The 24,934-nt window shown below is 41.0% G+C and overlaps 1 protein-coding gene across 8 annotated transcripts; it reads left to right on the forward strand.

Annotated features, from left to right (window-relative positions):
- Positions 1-1,014: 1,014 nt before the first annotated feature.
- Positions 1,015-24,822, forward strand: sorbs3 (sorbin and SH3 domain containing 3). Of its 8 annotated transcripts, none has more exons than XM_044196163.1 (21): positions 1,015-1,234; positions 10,223-10,295; positions 11,022-11,210; positions 11,431-11,503; positions 12,554-12,687; positions 12,921-12,984; positions 14,054-14,092; positions 14,188-14,275; positions 15,369-15,477; positions 17,032-17,085; positions 17,262-17,369; positions 18,031-18,086; positions 19,427-19,497; positions 20,149-20,210; positions 20,370-20,416; positions 20,599-20,713; positions 20,820-20,945; positions 21,559-22,110; positions 22,240-22,343; positions 22,451-22,557; positions 23,363-24,822. In XM_044196163.1, the coding sequence occupies exons 2-21, from the start codon at positions 10,284-10,286 to the stop codon at positions 23,422-23,424; spliced, it is 2,172 nt and encodes a 723-aa protein (XP_044052098.1). In that variant the 5' UTR covers positions 1,015-1,234; positions 10,223-10,283; the 3' UTR covers positions 23,425-24,822. The 8 variants fall into 8 exon arrangements, with proteins under 8 accessions (XP_044052098.1, XP_044052097.1, XP_044052100.1 ...); XM_044196162.1 differs by lacking the exon at positions 1,015-1,234 and adding an exon at positions 1,772-1,921; XM_044196165.1 differs by lacking the exon at positions 1,015-1,234 and adding an exon at positions 4,470-4,626 and having other exon boundaries at positions 23,965-24,822.
- Positions 24,823-24,934: the final 112 nt, after the last annotated feature.

Consider the following 24,934-nt stretch of genomic DNA (forward strand, 5'->3'; position numbering starts at 1 on the left):
TCTCTGTCAGGGAGGTCACACAGCCTGGTCCATGATGCCTAACAGACATACATGCACCAATGTCACATAAATGGTTTATAACCAATTACTGATATGTATCATACAGCCTAACACATAATTTTTTTAATGTATTGGTGATAATTATATGCAATGCAATGCATTTATAATTTAATTTAATATGATGACATGATATATTGTCACTCTTGCATATGAATGCATTACATGCATTTGTGCATTGCCTTTAGGCAACTAAACAATGCATTGCACTGTTATGTGTAAATACTATATATTTATTATGATATGTATTGATAATGTGTGTATGATAAACCTCGTTTGCTGTGTCAATTAAGAGTTTTCAGTTTGAAGTAGGGAAGAAATCATATTTTGATTGAGTGTTTTATAAGATTTTATGCTTTGAAACCATTTCTACAGATTGGTGGTGGCATGTTTGTGATTCTGTCGACATCTACCTGTATTCATGGTAAAATATAAACTCCACACAGTTCTTCTCAAAACCACTAAGAGGCAGTGTGGTACTGCTTATCATGTGAATGTCCACTGCAGAACAAAGTCTGTGAAAGTGAGATAAGAGGATATTTTTGGCAAAGTGTATCTTGTTCACGGAATTTTGGGAATGGACGTTTGCTATTCCCAAAATTCGTCAGCCAGAAAAAACCATCCATTTACTGACATTACAGGTACATTATCAGACCAGTGATGGAAAAAAAATTGCTACTACTACTACTTGGTCGGACGTAACAAAGCTGAAGTGCGTATCATAAATGTTTCTTTCCTGTCTGTTACAGTTTGTTTCTCATCTGGACTGTGATTCCACTGAAAATAACTCAAGGTGTCACTGTGGAGCTGTTGGGTCTGATGGTCGTCTTCTCCCGGGTCCAACGTGAAGATGTACTTCAGAGAAACAGAGAGATGTGACCTTTGGTTGCTGATCTCGCAGCCAACCTGTTAAATATTTATCTTGGATGGCAGAGCTGAGAGCTGAAGTCAGAGTGCAGGAATCCAGCAGGCGTCTGCAGACTAATATCTCAGAACAAGGAGGAAACATGGGAGTGGGAACTGACAGATAAACCTCTCAGGGAGCTTCACAGAAGCTTTACACTTACTCTGTAGTTACAGAAATACAGCTGATCTGCCGCAGTGACACTGTGGACTTAAAAAGGAAAGCAGGAGCACGACTTCTCTTGGCTTTGCTGCAAGGGTGTCCTCATACTGGGTGAGTAAGTCAGGGTTGGTCCTGGAACCCTCAAGTACCCTCACGTGTTTGCATGTGGCAGGCCTTAGCATATGTGTGTATGCATTTGTACTTAGAAATTCACTCTTTCCTGAATGTAAAGATGGAGCTTGCACAGGTGAGACAACAGGTGACGACAACTGAGCCATCTGGATCTCATAGAAAGCACTCCAGACTGTCTTTTGTGCCTGGTCTGAATGTGACAGACACAACCTAAGACAGTGAATAGACCATGGTATAATATGTGTGTCACTCACAGGCCTATTTATTGAGATGGCTATGGAAATCGCCTCCTCTTCCCTTCCACGTAAAACACTGGAGGGCGGTGCCACTGAGCCTGGGCCTGTATGGGAATCTCTATTATTTCCAGCTGTGGATGGAAACTATTACTGAGTGCCTTCTCACTGATGAGCTTTAACATGCATGCACACACACACACACACACACACACACACACACATACACACGCCTACGGACACGCAGTCAAACATTCAGACCCACGCTGAATCATTCACCAAAGATAAAAGACACCCTGTTGGCCTGAGAAAGAGAAAGAGAAAGAGGGAGGGAGAGGGAGAGAAGAGCAGCAGCGGTTCCCTCCTTCTTTTCCATTCACTTCCTCTCTCCCTCTGCACTGTGGAGACCTCACTGCTAAGCCTGCTCTCGCCTGTAAGTACTGTACAACTTGTGTTGCGACTTCACACCGTGACTAGAGCGAGGGTTTAGTATCACAAGAAGTAGATATTCATATTTCAAAAGGAAAGGAGTTTTCTGTCATTGGCATGTGATTGACTTGATTTGGTTTTGACTGAGTGGTTTTGATTGACATTTGTATTTGAAAGGAAAGTGCCTCTGACACAGATTTAAGCATCATGTCTTTCCCCCGCATCACTCAGTTCATCACTGGAAACCACGGCAACAAACATGATAGGGCTGTTTATCACTGCTCTGTCATTGTTGGGACAGTTTTTTTCAATTTTTCTCAGAACGTTGTTGAGCAGTTATATGGAAAAGGGCGGATATGAGGAAGACTTTACTATAGCAGATGCCAATCATTTACTGTCTGTGGTTCAGAAGATGGTTATCATCAGACCTCTGCCCAAAAGTTGCCTCCTGTTGTGGCTTGTAGTTGTTGTTTTGGTCTGAAACATGTTAGAAATGTACTTGTTTTTTTTTCTTCTTCACCAAACTTTAAGTGTCCTGGGAGCAGCAGGTCCCATGAGGATTTATGACTATACCAGAGATTGTTTGTCCCAGAGTCCAGGACATGCATAGCTCAGAAAAAAAAATAGTTTACCGCTAAAATAAACCCTGATGCTTTTGTGTTTGTTCTTAGAGACATTCCACAAGCGCTCCCTCAGAGCACAACCTGTGGTATGAATGACACATACAGTACTATGTTGTATGATGTCCAGAGCTCCTTATCTGTCTTCCATGGTTATGCTTTAACGATGGAAGAATAACCATTATGCTTTGCCTGTCGACTTTATAGTTATATCTTCATTTAATGATAACTTTATCTTGTGACTTTTACAGACTTGCTGTTTCTTGTTCCCTCAGAGTAGAGAGAGGCTGGTGGTTTAAAAAAAAAAGCCCAGGGCTAAAGTCATCTGTGATGTAGTTTTTGATTATAAAACAGATTTATGTCACAGTTTATTCACTCATTGGAATCTTTAGCTGTCAGGCTTTTTAATGAGCTTCTGTAGTAACATACTGGCACATACCACTCAGTGTGAAAGGACTGTGGTTGGCTGTTACAGCGTAGTAAAGGTCAACTGGTATCCACCCATCTCAGAAGGAGCTGATGTAAAACATCATGCCTCTCTCCTCCTGTTCTGACAATGTTTCTGTGTAATAAAAAAAGGGAGCTAGAATTGGTGAAGCCTTGCTTTTGTTTCCTAAAGAGACTGAGACAAAGTGAACAAGGATCCAGTGTGGGGAGAGGTGTCAGGTCCCGGGCCAAATCTGCAATCGCCTCTTGTGTGATTACCTCATTTAGCTGCAGAGTGACAGGGTGTCAGATGTGGTCACAGCGGGGTGAAAGTCTGCTCCGGCAGGGCACAGATAATGAAGGGAGCCTCTGCCTGAAGCCTGCACTGCCCAGCTTGCCCCTTCAGGTTCTGCAGCTCAACAGTTTGGCAAAAACAAGGAGTACAGGCTCAGTAAATGGATATCTGCCCTGAGTTTCACTCTACCAAGCCAGACCACTGAATTATTAAGAAAGAGCTGAGTCCTTCAATTTCAAGCTGGATCTGGCCAGCACACACACACACAAACACACAGACAGCACTTTCAAATGAATGGATAGACAATTGAGTAGACCATGTTAGTCTTTGTCCTGTGTTTATTGCTAGAACCCAAAATGCATATGAGTAAGAAAGCTGACTGCACTTGTTTGCAGGTGACATACATTGTGGATCTTGTAACTCAGTCCACCTGCTGCAGACTCAGTGCCAATACAAGCCTGTCAGCATGTTAGAGTTCAGGTTTTGCATTGTTTGTCTTCACTGGCAACTGCAGGCAAACTGGAAGTCCTGGTTTTATTTGGGCAAGTACTGCATGCAAGAGCAATGTTGAGAATTGTGCTTCATTCTTCATTGACTCTTGTTGGCTATGTAGTTTGAGCAACCATCCTACTGGAATTTGGATGCTGACTGAGATATCTGTGCACCTACCGCTTCTTCAGATTTGAATAATTTGAACATTGTTAACTCACTGGTAATTTCCTTTAACCTTGACATCCAGCAGTATTACTGGTGTGTATATGTGTGTGTGTGTGTGTTTGAGTGTGTGAAAAGTCAGCAATCTATATGGTGTAGACCAATGACTCTGAAACACTTCCAGAGCTACTGGGACAGAAAGAGCTCCTATTCTCCCTTCATGTCTTTGGCTTGCCAGAGACCTGGCCTTTGCACTCACACACACATAAATACACACACACAAAAGCAGAGGGAGGTATGGGAGAGATAAAGTCAGGAGGGGGTATCATAGAGTCACTGGGCAGTGTCTGGGATGTGGAGGTGATGAATTATTTGCATTCCCCTTTGGTTAACCCTGTGCTGTGAAATATCACCTTATCACAACAATAGGGCTGCTTCACTGAAGGAGGTGCCCCGAGCTGACAGGCCAAGAGCAGGGTTGCTTTAGAACGGGGGCCGAAGTGGGGTTGCTATGGCGATGCCTGTCAACCGGGAAATCCTCTGCGGAGGCAGGCAGAGTGAGGGCTGGGAGTGAGAGAGAGAGAGAGGCAGAGAGATTGTGTGTCCTGGCTAGTTTCATGGGTGAGAGAGAAAGAGCAGGGAGGGTGTGCAGCGTGGTTTACGTGCAGGCAAACAGACCGAGGTGTGAGTTCACTTGTTGGTGCCACTTTTAAGGTGAGTACAGTCTTTCCCACGGGAGAACAGATTTAAATCACAGGGAGGGAGCTTTAACATTGAGAATGTAGAAATGTATGTCTTGTCGGCTGTTTTTTTAAGGTTGAGTAACCTGTCTGACTTGCTCAGGGCTCCACAGGATTAGTGCTGCAGACCTACCCACAAATACGTTGTCTTAAAAGAGGGTTGCTTTTGCAGTGCACCTGAAAACAAGTTGACCCATGTGATCTGTGTAGTTTCATGTTGAAACAGACCTGTGGGAGTTGAGCTTTTGGGCAAGTGGAGGCCAGAGCAGATGTGAGTTACAGCTGGAGCACAGACAGAGAGAGAGAGAAAGAGAGAGGGCACTGTGGGCAGTGTTTTCCAACATGTCATCCCTCATTGCTCTGCCCAGTGTGCACTGACAACTGCTAGCTGAGCTCCAGAGAGTCAGAGGAAATCATTTGTGCTGTCAGAGTGCTTTCCCATCCTGCTGTAGATTCCAAGCCGTAATGGCCTGAAATTTGGACGGTCCACTCATCACCGGTGGCTCCCCTTACTGTCAGGGTGATTTCCACAGCCGGCTCTGATTCCCTTTGTGATATTACTGAGGGTCTGAGCTGCCAGGATTTGTGAGGTTTTCTCTGTATTTTCTAATGCTTTATCTGACACATTGTATTACAGTTTTACTTCTACAATCATGCATGATATGAAGTGTGTTTGTTGTAAGAGCAAATCTGATAAAACTGCACAGTACTCCGGCTCAGTGTTGGGCTCTTCTTGGAGAGAGAGGCTTTGATTTATTGCTCTGGAGCTCCTCCTGGGAACACATCGCCTCTCCATTGACAAGAAGCACACAGGCCAACTCCTCCTGTTGCTCAGACTGGAGGAGCACCATACAAGGAGGTGAAATACTTCCCTCCTGATAAATGTGTGTATCCCCCAATAACCGCATGTCATAAACTTGCGGCTCCAGGACCTTGTATGGACTGCATCTGCACATCTGCTAAATTGCAGTAGGGCAGCAATGGTTGTGTGATCAACCTCGCAGGACCTCTAACATCTCACATAACTGCAGAGTGAGTCAGTTCATGTGTTTAGAAATAAATGCCCGCTTTATTTATTCACCAAATGTGCTTTTAATTACCTTCACACTACTTTTTAAGGCAGGTTTTCTTCGGTTTTATGACCCAGTTATGTAACTTGTTGGGCAGCAGTCACTTTGTGTACTTGCAAATGGGTGATACGACTTTACCCTTCAGTCTGTCGTGTTGTTCTCAGTTAACATCCAGGAAATAAACACTTCATTAGAAGATCAGAATGTGTTTATACTTTCTGAAGATTGTACAATATGATTAAGAGTGTCAAATGTAATGCAGGTCAGTGTTCGCCAAAAGAAAATTACCACTGTAAGCAAATGTGGAGCTCATATTTTGGCCGGTTTCATTCATGTATGTGAAAAGGACTGTGTGCAGTAGTTCCCACCTTATGGAGTCAATGATTAACTCGCCATTTCTCCTCACCACCCTGCACACGGAAGCAGAGAAACACACTCTGCTACTGAATGGAGATCGGTTCACAAGTGACAGTTTTATTTGTTTTATTTAAGTCTCAGGACTTTCAGTCATTGCCCCTGCTCATTACCGACACATTCTCCACTGTCACTTGCTTGTATAGATGATTTATGGACAACGTGATTCTGCCTCTGACCACAAATCATGGCTTTTACTGACGATGCACCGACAGGTCACAGAAGTTAATGGGTCAACCCTGTGTCAGTTATTCATTAGGGTATGTGTGGTCACCTTGACAGCCTTGTTCTTAGTGAGAACAATGCAAGAAGCTCTGCATATGGTGGAGAAGGAGGTCATTGTAGGTCAGGGTCTTCTCAGAGAGACCTGGTCCCATCCGTCTATGGAAGAAAATTGAAAGTTGACCTGATAGCAAGATCACTTGTCATCAGGTGACCTTGCTGTGGTACTCAATGAAAACTATACAGTGAATGGTTTAGTCTTTTGACACATTTTTAAGGTTTTGACAGGGGTTTTTTTCTGCAATAATGTTACTGTTGTATTACAATTGTGTTGCTATTCCTGGCTGTGGAAACCTCCCATTGTGATTCACAGGACTCACAGGGGTGTGGTGAAGTTCACTGACCTTGTAGCTGCTGAGTAGGTCTGCTCTGTTTCAGCAACTTCAGATAATAGTCTGGTTCCTCATCCGCTCCTTATGGGTAAAAAAAAGGAGGGGAAAAAAGCCCTTATGCTTCACTAATGTAACTTGCTTTTTTATAAAGTATTTCACAACACAAATGTTTTTTTTGATAATGCTGATGAATCTGAATCGACTTCTGTTTTGTGGATCTGTTTACAGAGTTTAACATCTGGCCTAGTGCTTTGAGAGACCGGATGAGTTTCCTGGGGACAGAGGCAGAGATTTACATACTAAAATCTCCTGATTCTCATTTTGCATGTGCTCAGTTAATATAAAGCATGGGTAGAACACAACAGAAGAAAGTCCAAAGCAGGACATCATCTCATCTTCAGCTGAGATGCACATGGGCCTTTTATGGTTCTGTTTTTCCTTCCATCCTGTGGTGATAATGAACCTCTCACCTAGCAGGGGTTTAACTTTTAAATATATGGGCTATAAAGTTCATACATTTCAGAAAGATAACATCAAGGCACTCACACACCACTGGTTCGAAAACCACCTCTATGTCTCTATGTGAAGGCTTATAGCTGCCTCCGCTGTTGAATCTCAGTAATTATATAAGAATGCACTGGGTGTTCAGAGAAAACCCAGGGAGAGCCAGACTTCTGGACAGGGATTTTCTTGCTAGATATCGACAGTGATTTTTCCTTATTAGGTAGGATTGTGTTTGGTGCTCTGGAAGGGGGAATGCATGCGCAGCTGAAGGATTTCTCTGTTGGATTTTTCCCCAGAGAAATGAGACACAGAGACACTGTTATGACATGAGCTTGCTCATCAGGATGCTACATCGATGAAGCAGGGCTTTTCAGTTTTTGGGCCTCTGAGTGGAGGGAGGTCCACTGTCAGATTTTTAATTATGTAGTGAAAACATAAAGTGGTCCATAATTCTAATATTAAGGCAAATTTGAATTTCTTTAGTTTATGTACATAAGAACAACAACTCAGTCCAACAGGGGAATAATGAGGGTCAGATACTTGTTGTCAAACTGTTGCTTTCACTGCACGTATCCCTTTCAATAAATAGCATTATTATAATATTTCAGTGTTTATTAAAGTGGCACTACACTGATTTTACACTTGAAGTTTATTGAACTCATCTCGAGGAGTACTACTACTTTCCAAAGTTTAAAAAAAATATTGTTATCTCGACTTGGGCTTGAATTTTGAAATGTTTAACAGCAAACTGCTACAAACTGTAGAAATTTGAAAGCAGTGGGCATTTAGGAGGCAGAGAGGATCTATTTTTAAAAGAGATGCTTTTGAGTTGTATTATGGGAAATGTAGGATCCAGTGGTTTTGGAGCTTGACCCAAACTAGAGACTAAAAGTCAGGATATCTCAGTCTCTGCTGCTCCAATTTTGACCATTCATTTTTAAATCTGTTTCTTGTGAGTCCCCCACTTTATGGAAGTGCACTTAATCAGTGGAGTGCCCCTTTAATTTTCCATTTTATTGATAAATGTGTTAACATTTTTAAGTAACCATACCCATTATGAAATGCGGTGAACTGCAGTAGTTGCTTTCGATACTTGAATGGCAGCAGTGACAAGGTGAAAAAGAAGCGCCTTTGGTTGCACTTTAGGATTTCCATATCAAACAAGTCTGTGTGTTAACAGAACTTGTTGAAAATGCCAATGATTTACTCATCTAGTTATTTGTTCATCAGTGTGATGGGGCGTTTAAAGTGAATGGCAGCCTCGTGAGTGGAGATCTGGTGTAAATAAGGACCAGCATGTCAAACACGTTGTAAATGAGATAACTTTGAGCCATTATTTGTAAATGTAGCTTGTTTGCAGTGTTGCCTATTGTTAGAAGGATAATCAGCTGGCTGTGATTGCTTCGGGCGATGATAGGTCATCTGTGATGCCTGAGCAGTAACAGTATTGTTGTAGACACAATTCTCCGGGTCCCATAATTTTCCTGTTATGTAACGCAGTTTACTGGGAGATGATGACTCAGATAGAGTGACATCGTTGTCTGGAAACTGGAACACTGATTCTATCACCACATGGCCTCTGAGCTGTTTCCTAACCTTGTGCAGAGACACAGTATGAGTATAGTTTTCTTGGTCTTGACCACAATGATTATAGACTCTAATGCTCAGCTGGAAATGCCACATGGAAAATTCATCAGTGCAAATTGTGTTGGGCAGCTCTCATCCTGTAGTAGCCTGGCCCACACTTGGTCAGTACTTTCTTGCCAAGCTCCAAAGCCATAGTTTGCACCAGAACAGAAAAAATAGCCTAATCCGTACATGAACTCTATTGTTTGCTTCAACAATTACGATCTCTGATGTTTTTTTTTTCCCAAGACAAGATGTTTGGACTGAGTTTGGACTGAGTGCACAAAGACTAAGAGTCACTTTACAATGTTTATGCAGAGGCCAGGGTTGCAGGGATGCAGGGTTGTACAGCGGCCATGGTTTCTATACCAACAATGTTATTATGGACCATTTAGCCACTGTAGATGAGAGGTGCCTGCCTCACACAGGAGCGGAAATGGCCTCCCCCTCTTTCTCCCCATGACTTTGATGTTGAAACAGCAGGCCTAATCTGTTTTTCTGAGGTGCAATTGATTAGGAGCTGGTCTCTGCTTTCAGTAGCGGACCTTCTCCATCATCAAGCCTCCTCAAGTCCAGCTTATTACAGCATTGCATGAGTGGGAAAAGTGAAGCGAGCATGTGAGTCACACTCATTGTTTTGGGTGGGTTTTTCCTTAGTAACAGGGAAAAGTGTGTGACTCTAAGTTTCCCTCTTTGGAATACTAGTGGGATGGGATAATGGAACAGTTGTCAAGGCTGCCTGTATGTAAAACGTAATTTATGACAGAGAGGCTTTGTGGAACCCCACACAACCAATGACTCAAAGGGTTAAAAAGGGCATGTCTGCAAGATTCAGAATAAAAATAAAATAAGTGATACAATCTTCAGATCTACAACGCTTAAAGGCCCTAAAAAACCTATTTTCTCATTCAGCTTGTACTTCGAGCAACGATGTCCCAATGATCTCACAATTTTAGTTAGAAGTTAGAACAGTTTAGGTTATTTCACATGAAAGATATTAGTATTTATGTATGAGCTCTATTTAAGGCTCAGTTGTGGGATTCTTACTAGCACTGAGGCAGATCATTTTTTGTGTTTAAATATTAATTTAAAAAAATATATATTATAATTTATTTTTCAAACTTTGATTGTTGCTTATTCAGCCATTAATATTTAATTTTTTGTATAGAAATACTAAAGAGTCATACAAAGTTTTCAGCGTGACCAATGTAAAATTTCTCCAGGATGTTTCCAACAATTTAGAAAGTCCTTTATTATTATTGCAACTACTCTGGGAAATATTTGAAAGAAAATAAAAAATGTGTAATTTCATATAGTGTTTGCATTTTGTTTGTCTTTGCAGATACTTTTGATGCTGGGCACAATAATTTGATATCTGTCACACAAGGGCCATAACAGATCACATGCAGTCGCAGGTAAAGCCATTTTTATTGACATTTCCAACTGTTTACGAAATGCCATTGTCTTAAATATTTAAATCCACAAAATCCAGGAAAAACTCTCATGAGTGTCACACAAGTCAGACCAGTGTCACAACAACATGCCTTTGGTACGGATAAGAGTTCTACCGTTACCATGAAGCACAGGGGCTTTCCCATGACCCCCAGCAACCACAGAGGGGACCAAAGCACCTGATTCATTCATTCCTATAGAAGAGCTAGACTGGCCATCATGGGTGGGCGGAGTAAAAAGATCACTATGGAGACCACAAGACCACTGCTAGCCCTGCTGGACTTTGAGGTTGACATCAACGGCCCCTTCCCAACCTCTCTGGCCCCAGCTCCACCCACTGGCTGGAGAATAGGGAGGCCTGGTGAATAGGGAGTTAATGGGCTCATAATGGTCCTCTCCTGTTTCAGTGCCCCCACTCTGTACCTTGAATGAGGCCTTTCTGCAGTTGTGGCAAGAGAGATGATGAAGTGGGTGGAACACCACTTTCCACTGGTCCTGCTTTAAATAAATTAGGGGCCTTTTCATCGGAGGCTCCCCTACAGAGGCTAGTCTCTGGAGAATAGCTGGGCCGCTAACAAGTTCACATGACCTCCCACAGAGAGCGGTGTTTACCCAGGCCAACAGGAGAACATGACAGGAGCAAAGTTCACACATTGTTCATCCATATTTCTCATTTCCTCTATGTTTAGCAACGTGCAGAAGTGGTTGGCGATCCAAATGGCTCCCAGATTACCTTTTCCAGGGAGCCTGGAGTTTCCTCTGGTCAGCAGATCCTAACATCTCCAGAGTTGACCCATGAGGTGGTTATCTCCCCGGGACTCCCTACGCCTCCCCTGAGCCCTTTTCGCTCCGCAGGGCTCCCATTTGGAGAGTTCAAGGTATGCACAGTAATGTCCTGGAGGCTGTGTTAATAACAATGCTGAGGTGGAGTGCGTGGAATTCAGTAAACAAGTGCTCCTCCCTGTGGAAAAATGATGCATCACAGGCTATACATTCAGCCATGGACATGTTTTGAAACCGTCACGTTGCAGTTGTCATTTACATTACACTGAGATGCTTGTATTACTGATATACATATATAATTCTGCCCTTCTCAAGGTGTCAGAGGTGAATGGAAGTGGACCAACAACTCTCAGCTTTGGATCTTACTATGGCCCCTCACAATTGCATGGTAAGGTTATGATTTTTAAATCTGTGCATCACATGAGTGCCTTGCTGTACAGTCAAAATAAAATTTCAGGAAATAAATATTAATTTAGTGGGATTTTAAATAAGCGAAGATGTCATAAGTGTATAACTTTGCATTTAATGTTTGTTATGGGAATGTAAGGTTGGAAACAATTGCTTGAAAAGGCAATATTTACGTGTGCTCGCTGCTGAAATTATGCTGTTTAGAAATAGTAGTAAAATAGTTTTAGTTGAAGTGGCAGTCAAAATACAAATGCTGCAAGAAGCTGAAGTAACAGTTAAAATGTAAGCACTGAAAGAAGTTGAATTTTAAGTTTAAGCGCAATCTCTGGATGAAATCCTAGTATCAGAAGTTGGTTTACACATACAAGGAATTTTCTTTGGTGTTATGGTGCAAAACAATAAACATAGTAAGTAGAAAAATATAAATAAAGATAGCAAGCAAGTACTGTGAGTCAAAAGTCAAGTAGTAAATATAAAATAGACAATAAGATATGAAAAATATTGTAAAAATAATAAAGAATCAGTTGAAATGAAAGTGCTGAGAGGAGTTGGAGCACTGAAAGGAGATGAAATGTCAGGTGAACTGCATATGATAAATTGAGCTACAAGTGTCAGAAATGAATGCCAGTTCAAGTGTATAAACTGAAGAAGGTGTCAGTTAAGTGTCAGCTGATGTGTAAGCACTGAAAGCAGTTTCAGTAAATTGTGTATGAACAGAAGAAGTTGTGGGAGTTAGAAGAGCTGAAGAAGTTTTCTTTTGTTTGAAACCTGAGACCTGAAAGGATTTGAAATGTAAGTTTTGAAAGAAGTTAAAATGTTAGTTGAAAAGAAAGAGATGACTTTCATACAGTTGAAATGTCAGCTGACGTGTAAGTGGTACACAATAGCTTGAACTTATCTGGGTTTCATGTGATGTGGTAGGGTTTAAAATCAGATGAATGTTTGTATACTTCACCTGAAATCAACTGAAATCAATAATTGATCAGAACAACATAATAACAGAAATCTTACTGTTGTGACTGTAACTCAGGCGGACTGTCCAATGGCGTCCAGAGCTCTGCCACTTTACCACGCAGCTGGACTCCCACCAAGGAGGAGAGGCTTATCAAGTTCTCAGGAATCGGTCCAGTGGATGAAACCGGGATGCCCATTGCCTCCAGATCAGTAAGACAAAGAAGCAGAATGTACTGTTTGATAATCAAACACTAGCTTTACATTTGATTGATTTATCTATTTATTTTTTGCATATATTCAAACAAACAACAACAAACATGCGTTCTATGTTGATTTGAGCTGACATTTTTATGTTCTTGCTGCATCCAATGTGCTTTATTTCTCAAAGTCGAATTGACCAGATTTGTTTACCTTATGCACCCTACCTTCTTTTCTTATACCAGAGTGTGAACAAGCCCAGAGACTGGTACAAGAGCATGTTCAGACAGATTCACAAGAAGCTAGAGGGTAAGGACGCGCCTCCTCCTCCTCCTCCTCCTCCTCCTCCTCTTCTTCTTACAAACATAACATCAGAGCATTCCTCTCTGTCAGTGTCAGGTACTACAAAGTTGATCCAGCAAACAGATTATTGCAGAGGCAAAATAAGACATGATGAAAGAACCTTAAAGTCTTATGTCATTTGTGTTTATTAGCTCTGACAATAATCCAGCTTCTTATCTCAGCCCCCCCTAAATCTAGCTGTTCATTTGTCTCCATTACATGTTGCGTAATAGAAAAACATTCCCTGTTATTTGTGTGGTTAATGGCACCACTGCAGCACTGAGGTGGTTTTAGAGGATTGCTTTGGATCAGTTTTAGAGAAATATTTTCAACTCTCTGCAAGTGATTTATCTTCTTAAACAATATTTGATTTCAAAGCACTGAGGAGTACTGCTACAATGCAACTCAACTGAGGTGCTTCTGATGATCTTTGGTGGACCAAAAACAGGATTTCTACATTTCTGAGAGAAACTTTTTTCTCTACATTTATTTGGCAGCTGTTCAAGTTACTTTGTTTAAAAATCATATGTACAAAACATATGATCAGCTTATATTAATGGTGACTTTTTATAGTCTAAACTTTCAAACGGTATTTAATGGAGTTAAAATTGGCTCCACCTTGACCAACTACAACATTAAAAGGCTGCTTATACATTAATACATCAGTAAAAATAATCAAATGATATATTATAGATAATATACAACACTCTGAAAGGGTCCATTCTGCATAATGAGTATTTTTACTTTTGCTACTTTATTTATACTACTGTATTTTTCATGAGTACAATTTTGAATGCAGGACATTTACTTGTATCAGAGAACGTTTACACTGTGGAATTACTACTTTTCCTAAAGTAAAGGATCTAAAACACTCCTTCCCACACTGGTATTGTAAGAGTTGGCTTACTGTAAGACAAATCCAGCCATATTGTAAGGGAGTATGAAAAAGAAATGTATAAGTATTATATTTGATTGATTTATCTATATAAAGTACTCCAGTATCTAAAAAGTCTCTTTATTGTACTTGTTTCCCAAGAACCTGATCTGGAGGATTCAGAGCAGTGGTCAGCCGAACGTAAGTGAATCTACCAAAGTCCACATTGTTGTCCTGTCCAGTTATATAATGAGTTTTTACTTAAGACTGATCTGCACTGATCCTCTAATCTGCAGGGCTCCAGTTATCTGCCAACACAGAGGAAAGTAATGAAGCAGACAAGAATCTCTTCAGACTAACACCTTATGGAGCTCTACCAGACTGGTGAGTTTACACTGGTTTGATGTAATTGCCTCAGGGTCACGGGGTGGCTTAGCATATCGTAGCATGCAGTGGAAAGAAGACAGCCAAACTGCCAGTCCATTACATACAGACAGATTTATAATCACTCACTTTCATACCTTTGGGCAATTTAATAAAGTCTTGAGTCAACCTGAAGTGCATGTTTTTTCACTGGGGTAAGAAAATTAAACCCAGGGGCCCACAGCATACACATGCACACAGGAAGGCCCAAATCAAACTTAAAAGAATAGTTTGACATTTTGAGAAGTATGTTTACTTGTTTTCTTGCTGAGAGATAGACTGATACCACTCTCGCCTCTTGACTCTAGTCTAAATATGTAGCTACACCCAGCAGCCAGTTAGCTTAGCTTAGCACATAGACTGGAAACATGGGGAAACAGCTAGCCTGGCTTTGCTCAGTAGCTTCTTGGAATATCTGCTGGCAACCTCATGGTGACAAAAAGGGTTAAACAAATGAGATATAACGTGTTAATTAGTGAGCTTTGGAGGTGGTTTTTGATACCTTTGGACAGAGCCAGACAAGCTGTTTCCCCCTGTTTCCAGTCTTTGTGCTAAGCTAAGCTAACCCTTTCCTGGCTTGCTTCATATTTAGCCGACAGATACGAGAGTGGTATCGAGCTTACTCTTGGCAAGAAAGCGAATAAGCATATTTCCCAAAACCTCAAACCACTAAAGATACAATAAATTAAATAATTTCATCTGCAAATTCAGCTACTGAAATACAGTATTTTAAATGTTTAGCAAGAGAGGAGATTTAACAGTCTACTGATCTTTATGTATGCTCTTTTGATTTTGATTATTTTTAATCAAGTAGTAGACTACTAGTAGTAGAATACACACCCATATGAATTTATTCTTCACATCAGATAAACACTGCAGGCAGGTGACGTCTTATGTGAATACCAACCAAAATTCAGGCCAAGAGCAGTGGAGGGAAAACGTGTGGGACCAGACAAGTTTGGATTTGTTGCTACAGGCACTCACAATGAAGCCATGATTAAGTTGCTGTCCGTGGTGTGTGTGTCTGTGTGTGTGTTGGGGTGTTATGTTTCAGGAGTGAGGATGTAGACAAGCTGTCAGACGCAGGAAAGCAGCACCCTCAACCGAAGAGCATATTCGACTTTGAGCCTGGAAAGAGCACTGCCTCAGAAAGCCACAGCCAGGTAGAACCTCACATGCAGTCACAGTTTAAAAATAGGCAGTGATACCACTCTGATTCCAGCAGAAAAAATGTTTCTGCATGATTCTTTAACCTCTAGATTTATCCAGCATTGTTGTTATCTCTAATAACTGGAATTCTTTGTGTAGTCTTGCACTGTTTTCCCAGTGTGGGGCTTAAGAACAGGTTTGAGGATGGGCACCTTTTCTTTAAGGATTATAGTCTAAGTCCTCATATTTCATGTTCTCACGCGAGGTAACTTGTGAGTGTGGTCATTCTACATTGTACCTGCTGCTTACCAGCAGATGTGCTCACTTCTTCTTTTATTCAGAGGATCTAACAGGCTTCCAGCTTTCATTCATTTAGCTTTTCAGACAAGAAAAGATTTGATCTAAGTATTTATGTTGGTGTTTCTATCTGGTTTTGTACCGAATGTCAGTATTTACAAGCTAGTGACACTTTGACTCACTTTGACATTTATTTACCACTAGGGTTATAATTTATTGTCTTGTGTAATCTGCACTGTTCAGGAGCTGTTGCTATTGAGTGTGCAGCCTTTTGTATGTGTCTCTGTGTTTAAACACCCTGGGTGAGTTACACAGCGGTGTCTCTAAGGTTTTTTTTTTAATGGCTCTTGCAACAATGTCCCAGATCTGGTGCATATTGTGCCTTGTGTCTGCGCTTGTGAAGAAAAGGAATGTTTGTTTCCTCTCCCCCACAGGAGCTGAGGTGTCTTGTGATCTGTATTATGGCGTTAACTGCTTGTGGTGTATAATGGCTCACAGCATGGAGACTTATTTAATTTCCTCTTTATGACAGCGACCTATGTTCTATCCCCTGGACAGCGTTTAGAAAACCAGCACACAGACCATATCAGGTGTTGTGCTGCTTCACAGTGACATTATAGTCTGTGATTGTAGTGAGGATGGCTCCCAAACTGAGGGGAAGGCCTTGGCGTTCAGAGAGACACATTCAGCCAAGGTTTTACAAAAAAAACCTGAAAATGGAGCAGGGGATGCTGTGGTTTTCGCCAGCAGAGCCTTTTAAAGTAATGCTTGATAGAATCAGCTGTAATTAGTGTATTGAGTTCCCTCCATTTTGAAAACTCTGTTTGATTATTTTTTTGTCTTATAAATGTAAGATATAGAAGATGTTTAAGAATTGTACTTTTAATTGCTTCTATATCTGTCCCTGAAAGCTCCATCCGTCCCTATTGACCCCTGCTGTACATGGCAGCTTCATTATTTCCCAGACACCCAATAACCAACCATATCCTATGCTGGAATAATATTAACTGGCCCCAGGTTTTCAGTGAGTCTAGTACTTTGAAGCAATAAAACACAACTTTATTTAGGAATATGCACCATGTGAGCACAACATAAACTAAAGAAATTAATGTCCTAAAACTAGATTTTAAAAGGTTACATACAACCAATAGTTATGGAGTGAACCTGGGGGTTCTGTGGTCCCTGGGTGTATATGAACAAGAGCACTTTAGTATGTTATGACAAAAGAAACTTCTGTTAAGTGTTGTTGTTGCTTTCTTTTTCCACCTTAGGTTCATTTATCCCCGAAGAAACAGCCTGAGAAACCAAAGTCCCCTTCAATTGAGGTGAGCTGCTTTTCAATTTCAATTTCTGCCTTTCTGCATTCACTGTGGTGAGGTTTAATCTTATAAATTATTGAAAAGGGACACCATTAGCTCCAAAAAAAAAATCACATTGTTTTAGTACACTGTATTAGTATTTTAATTTTGCCCTTCCAACTCCATCGTTGCTCGGGGCTCAGGCCAGTCTGGTCTCTGAGCTGAGTCGATTTGAGGCTGAGCTGGACTCGGAGATCCAGGGCCTGGAGAGGAGACTTTCCCAGAAGAAGCAGCGTCGAGGCCGGGGTGAGGTACTGAGCCCCCCTCCTGACTCTCTCTGCTGAAGCATCCCTCCTACCCCCCAATCTAGCAGAACCCTCACCCTTACTCCCCCACTCTCAATGAAGGCCGTGTGTCTCAGAGACCCTCCCTGCTTGCTAGCTTTGACCACACGTTTTTCCTCTGTGACCTGGATGACAGCCCTGGAATCGCCTGCCTGCCTTGCACTTGGATTGATTTGCTATGTTATTCACCTGCCTGCAAGTTCCCCTCACCCACATGCAAATTTGGCTGCCAAAAAAAATTAAGAACTCTTGCAATCAGTTTCCTTTAAATCATGTTTTTTTTGATAATTTTGTTAAGAACTTCCTTTTGCAATGCCACAGTGCTTCTTTTAGAGAGCGACTTGGATGTAACCATTCCAAAAATGTTGTTGATTCTCATGCTCTTCTTGATTCTTGTGTGATTAAATTAGCTTTATAGGCTTGATTTGACTGAAATCACAGACAGCTCAGACAAATCATGAGTGGTGTTGTTTTTAGCCTGAGGAGGATAGGACCCAGGGGATTTCTTGCTCCTTTGGGAGTGGTCAGCACAGCACCTCTACTTTGACTGAGTTGTTGTGAGATTTCCTCTGAGCTGTGAGATACAGTAGAGTATGGGAACTGTGTTAAATGTTAACTCTGCTTTCAGGAGGCCAGGGGCAGGGATCCAGTAACTGCTCCAAAGACTGGGACTACAAACTACAGGTTAGTGACAACATTACTAAAGAAAGCAATGTGGAATGTGATTACTTCAAAGGATATTTAGAAATTTATAATGACATCTTTACTGTCCTTTTAACCAATTTTTTTATCATTTGAGATGCATTTTTCTACGATAGATTCCACTAAAAGACTAACTAAAAGTGTTTTTTCTGCATTATAGTGTAACTTATACCTATGTTGCATTACATGCCAGTGGTCAATGATAAAACATGTACTGTTTAAAGTAGATTCAGGGTTTTCAGTAGTGACTATGTAGTGTGAGTTTCTTGGCACTTTTTGTTTTTTTTAACCTTTTTTTTTGGTTTATGGTGATGTTTAGCAGGTCTTAAAGTGATGCTATTTTCATTGTGTGGATTGTATAATAGAGGTACATGCAGGACAGGTTAATGGAAAGGCCTAGGTCAATCACCACATGGCAGACCTCCTCTGAGCCCTACACCCAGCCTCTTAATCCACTTTGATATTGCTTCATCAAGTGGGAGTAACTGCCCATTGCTTCCTGCTGTTTTAAGAAACTGTGATTGGACAGCACAACGATTAATACTTTGCAGGGTACCTGTTCTGTTATTTGATCAGGTGATTCTGTGTGCTGGATTCTGTTAGGAAGCTGTTGAACTTTAACAAGTTCAAGTACAGTGTTTGTTACTTCAAACAGCAGGCAGCATTCCACATTTCTCACCATGTGTGTAATGCTTTCTGGGAGGATTTTTGCTGTTGTTTGCTAAGTTGAGTTCTTGGCTTTTGACCTTTTCTGGCATAGTGGGATAATGGGCTTTTTTTTAAAAGAGCCTGTTGCTAAGGACATGTGAAATAAACCACACAGCAGTTGTTTAGCTATGGGCATCCAGCTGCAAATACTGGAATACAAAACAACACTGTCTATAAATATGCAAATAGGTTCAGAGGAAGCCAGGCAGGAAGCTTTGGGCTTTGGATTAATTCTTAACCCAGAAACAACTAGACTCATGGTTCTGATCATGAATGGAGTTTCAGGGCTGTAAAGATCATTTAAGCTCCAAACTAAACCAGATTTTCAATTCAAGGATAACATGAGTCACTCAGTATCATCTGATGGCCTTCTAGCTGTCTGATTATTTGTCTCATCCCAGTCCAGTGTATGAAAACCAGCAGCTGCAACCAGATGTGCTGTACAGTAAATCTGCAGGGAAAGGACACACACACTGTCTCACAGCAGAATTGGGCTGTGTGTATTTCAGTATGTGTGTGTTGGACTATCCTTTGATGTGATTAGAAACCCTCCCCCTGATTGGGAGACACAGTAATATGAATACAAAAATCTTACATTTTCTTCACCTTTTCAGCAATTCATCAGCATCAAAGCAGCCTGTCCATCGCTCTGTTGGCACATCATCAACCTCTGCTCCCACATATGGTAAACATGGAGTTTCTTCCCTTTTGGCTCTGCAACACACATGCACATTGTGATTTTGCCACTAACTCTGCCATAGCTTTGATAATTGTCTTTGATAAGAAGAAGTTTATAGTCTATTTCTATTAGCACTGTCCATACGTTGGTCATGTTCTGCTCTTCCTCTTCCTTGAACCCACTGACCCATCAAAAGACATGTGCACTTTCAGTGAGCAGGCCACTCATTCAATCAGGCAACATATATCTGATGAAAGCTTTCAGTGATCTAATATATTTTGAAGGTCCCATGATTCTCTTTCATTGCCACTGTTATTTTCTGCTCTGGTATTTTGCATTTTAGATGAGGCTGGTGTGAGCATGGAAAGCTTTTGCAGTTTTTTCCTATAGGATCAGAAGGTACTGTAGATGGGTGGGGAGGAAGCCCACAAAACTAGGAAGTGGAACTTGGAAGACCTGATTAAAGATTAGCTTTATCCAATTGTTTTTCCTGGAAATGAGTCCAGAGAGAGCGAACCTGAATAATTCATTAGTGTAGTTGTTAAGGCTGTGATTGCTTTTTCATCGCAACACATTCAAAAACACAACATTTGCTGAATAAAAGAGGGCACATTTTAGACACCACTCATACCGTTGTGCCTTTACTTTGCTCCACAGTAGAACGTCTTTCCCCTGCAAATGAAACCATGGAGCTCCCACCTAAGAAAGAGGAGAAAAGGGTAGGCTTCTATGACTTTCTTGTTACCTAAAAGGCTGGTGAGTCTTTCAAAAATCCATTTTGTTATGTGGTTTTATGTTGTAGCATTTTGTTTCTGTGATCTGAGTACATTCTGAATTGTTCACATCTGTACAAATCTTCCCAAAACACTGAATGACAGATGAAAGCAGCGCGAGCCAAGTTCAACTTCCAGGCTCAGTCACCCAAGTGAGTTACAGTGTGAGCTTATGTAATAAATATGCCATTTCCTTTCTTGCATAGTCATTTCCATTTCTGAAAGAAGACATTAAGTTATAGCAAGATTATATTTAAAGCTCTGGATCATCTTTGAACTTGTGTCTAATGGATTTTTTCTTTTGTGTGTCTCATTATCCTTATGTCTTCTGCAGGGAGCTCATGCTGCAGAAAGGCGACATTGTTTACATCCACAGGCAGGTAGATGCCAACTGGTTTGAAGGAGAACATCACGGAAGAGCTGGCATTTTCCCCACATCTTATGTGGAGGTGACTTTCTTCATGTCTCTCATTTGGTGCCATTTCTCTGTACTGTTGCTTTGTGCTGGTTATCTAAGACCCTGTGGCTCAAAACTCTGTCCTCTGTCCTTCATAGATTCTGCCTCCTACAGAGAAGCCGACTCCTATAAAGTGTCCCACTTTACAGGTGTTGGACTACGGGGAAGCTGTGGCTCTGTTTAACTTCAACGCTGACCTACCTGTTGAACTTTCTTTTCGTAAAGTGAGTATTGCAGTGGAGCTGCAGCAGAGAGGAAGCTGCTTTCCCTCCACATTGAGCTCCTGTAGATGTTTGTATTGGAATACATGAAATCTTATTAGCATTCTTTCCAAGTTAAATGAGAAGATTGATACCACTCTCGTGTCTGTATGCTTAATAGGAAGCTACCAGCAGCTCGTTATCTTAGCTTAGCATAAAGACTGGAGACAGCTAGCCTGGCTCTGTAACAACTTCCACCTACCGGCACCTCTAAAGCTCACTAATTAACATGTTATATGTTGTTTGTTTAATCTGCACAAAAACTTAAGTTTAAAAATGACTTGTTGTGGTTGTACCGGGTCGATCTTACATCAGCGGAACACTTCAACTTAAACAGTCCTTCAACCTGTCAAAAAGTTTTCCACCATTGCCACTTCAGGCAGCCAAAGTGAAAAGCTCCTTAGTGCAGCTTTAAAAATGTCTATTACTTAAAGGTCTGCAAGATAAGACAACGATGCCGCCATTACTGTCATGTTAGAATTGACTGATTACTATGTGTTGCCAATATGTTAAACAAACTATTTAATTCTCATTGAATATTGTTTTTCTCTGTGTAATATCTAACTTTTGTCCTCAGGGTGAAGTGATCAATATAACCAGGCGTGTTGACGATAAGTGGTTAGAGGGCAGGATCTCAGGGACCAGCCGGAGCGGCATCTTCCCGGCCAATTATGTTCAGGTCAACAAGATGCCCCGTACCAAATACTCCACGGATGACTACTCACCTGGTCCCATGTCTCCCATCTCCCCTGGACCTCAGAGTCCAGGACGCCCACTCCACTCACCCTGCCCGCGGTCACCATTATCCCCTTTCACCCCCACTTCCCTCAGTCCTAAACCCGAGCACTCCCCCCTGAAGCTGTCTTCACCTGTACCTTATGGCAGCCCAGCTTCACAGTCACGCTCCCCCACCCAGACACCCGTATCCAAAGAAACGGCCAATTGGTGGCCCCACAGCACCTCCAAAACTGCTTCACCCACCAACCAGAACAGCCACTGGGCTGGAACACACTCAGCTAACCAGAGCTCCGCGGCTAGAGCTGTTTCACCTTCCACTCAGTCATCAGCGTCTGTACACAGAGCAGGAGCTACCACAGCGAACACTCCCAGATACACTGACCCCTCACAGGTCTGCTGTCACTGCCTGTCTGAGAAAGTCACTGCATGTCCACATCCGTGGTGTTACTGTTTGTGTTGATAGGAATGTTGCTCATTCCTTAGTTCATAATGCCTGACATGAGGTTTCTATTTCTTCCAGGATGCAATACCAAACCAGGCTGCGCCATCTAATCCACACGCTAACTTCCTGCCGCAAACACAAGTGCCAAACAACCCTGGTTCAACTGTGTCACAACGCCAACCGTACGTCTCCAGATTTTTTGTTCACATTGTTGCAGTACAGACCAAGTGTTGCAGCTTGGGTGAATTTGTGGCTCAGACCATTTGTTTGTCTGTTTTTTCTATTTTAGATACAAAGCTGTTTACAACTATAAACCACAGAATTCAGATGAGTTGGAGCTCAGAGAAGGAGACATTGTGCAAGTGATGGAGAAATGTGATGATGGCTGGTTTGTAGGTAAGGAATAAAGAGATTTGTTTTAAAATCACAAAGAATATACTTTTCAGTGTATGTTACTCCCTCAATATATTTCCTGTGAAAACAGCATAGTGAAGCGGAACATTATGTAAAGATGGGTGACAAATAAAAAACAAAACAAAAACATGTGTCTTAGGTTTTGAGCCACCATGAGTGTTTGTATGATGGGAGAAGAGCACTGGCTAACACATTGCTCCAAAATCTCTGATAGGTATTTGTTTTTATTCAGATTAAATGACTCCATGCTTCACATATTTTTATACTCATCAAAGCATTTAGTGAATTAGTCTTTTTGACTTTATTCAGGTTTTTCCTTTAATTTGTCTTCCTTCTGTATTTTGTACACCAATGGGGTATCACTTAGGGACAGTAAAGTAGTATTTAATAATAGGCAAAAAAATAAAAAACCTATGATGGAGCATCTATTGATACCTTATCATTGAATCATTAAAGATACACTATTTCCATTTAGTGAAGGAATGGGATTTTACAGTAGGTCTAAAGTCTACATTATTAAAAAAAACCCCAGCCAAATTATTAAAGAAAATTTCATAAAAATTGTAATAAAAGAAAGAAAAGAAAAAAAACATAAAACCTTTTGAGGCAACAAAGTAGTTCTGCAAACATTCTGTAGTGTCAGTTCCCCCTCTAGTGGACATCAGGAAACATTGCTGGTGTAATTGGCACAATGAACTTAAACCAGACATTGTTTCAGTTTTAGAATATATGCATACATTTATTTGTTTCTGTTGTGTGACCACAGCGTGTGCTCTGGTCTCTCTAGGTACGTCAGAACGGACTCGTGCTTTTGGGACTTTTCCTGGGAATTACGTGGCACCGGTTTGACCTCCTCACTCCCCTGCTTGTCCACATCCACCTGGACTCATAAGAGCCCAACCCATAACTTAAACTCACTCCAACAGATCCTGCTTTAACACCCCAGTATTTCTTCATCCCATTTACCCACCACACTCCTACATCTGGTTTAGTCAGACCTGCATGATCTCTCTGTTTCCCAGAACAGAGGTGAAGGCAGGGATATTGAGTGGTTTCTCAACCTCACCTCCCTGCATGAGTGCATGTGTGTGTTCCACTGATTCTTGGAGAGTGTTTTCACACACACCACTTGAGAGGAAAGAATGAATGCTGATGATACTGTTTCAGATGCAAAGAATGAACTTTTTTGTTCCACAACTATTTGCAGCTGCAGGAAATTTGCATTCCTTCCCAGTGAACAGCACTGTTCCTTCTGAGGTCCTGATACAGTATGATGCTGCATTCAGCTTTTTGTCACCACAGTGCCATCACAAACCACTGCAGAGAATTTTGAATTAGGGTGGCACATTTTTTTCTGGCATTAATGTTTCCTTCAAATATCTTCCTCAGATTTTCTTTCAGATCTCTGAAAATACCCTGGACAAGTTTGAGGAAACAACACCAACATCTGTAGATATGTGCTTAAAGTAAAGAGCAATAAGGGCTTGGACATGTCAAGATAAGTTTACAGCCTTTCACAAGGCTATGCAGAAGAGCAGGTATAATTAATGCATGTACTGGTTTCTTAAGCAAGTTATTCATTAGAGAATATTTGGCTTTTGTCAATCACATTTGTTCCTCTTAAGCCATGGAGTTGAATGCCAAAGGTGGAAGTAATAAGATAGATCATGTTCTGTGCTGTAACCGAAGTTGCTTTGCTCTGAAATTAAATTTCAAACCTCTGTAAGTTGTACAAGATCAGCTGTATTGAAGTTAAATGCCTCCACATTTTACAAGAGCAAATGGTTAAATGAAATCTTTTTGAAGTATTTGAAGTAATGCTTTAAGTGCAAAATCAAACCTTTCACAACATTTCTCTTTTAAATTCTCCACTGAAGAATCCCAGCTCACTTTATTTCTGCTACATTTGCTACTACTGCTTTTATAATGTTTTCTCTGGTTAGGGGTTAACATTCTCACTTTGACAGTATTTCCAAAACCACTCACTGTATGTTTGTACCAGTGCAACCTTTGACAAGTGTCTAATTAGAAATCCTTATCATGAAGTCATTTTGCAATTTCATGATTTATTCATGATTTCACTGTAAAAATGAATCATATTGAGTAGACACAGGAGATGATTGTACAGAATGTAACCTTTTTATCAAATTGAAAGTATAATATATATTTGCTTATAAAACAATGTATCTCATATGTATGGTACGCAATTTTTTAAAAGCAATTAAACATTACAGAGTGATACTAAAAGTAGCTTGTGTTCATGTGTTCATTTGTCAGATGCTTTTGATGTTGTGTTAATTCAACAGACACTTAAGGCAAGTATGGAGCTGACCAGCAGGGAATGTAGCCTTTATAGTTT

The sequence above is a fragment of the Siniperca chuatsi genome, linkage group LG5, assembly GCF_020085105.1.
Source record: "Siniperca chuatsi isolate FFG_IHB_CAS linkage group LG5, ASM2008510v1, whole genome shotgun sequence".
In the NCBI taxonomy this organism is placed as follows: Eukaryota; Metazoa; Chordata; class Actinopteri; order Centrarchiformes; family Sinipercidae; genus Siniperca; species Siniperca chuatsi.

Bases quoted from the DNA above. Each gene is read 5' to 3' on its own strand.
- sorbs3 (XM_044196163.1), top strand. The intron at 20,946-21,558 runs GTGAGTATTGCA...TTTTGTCCTCAG, and splicing joins TTGAACTTTCTTTTCGTAAA to GGTGAAGTGATCAATATAAC. The intron at 22,558-23,362 runs GTAAGGAATAAA...TGGTCTCTCTAG, and splicing joins TGATGATGGCTGGTTTGTAG to GTACGTCAGAACGGACTCGT.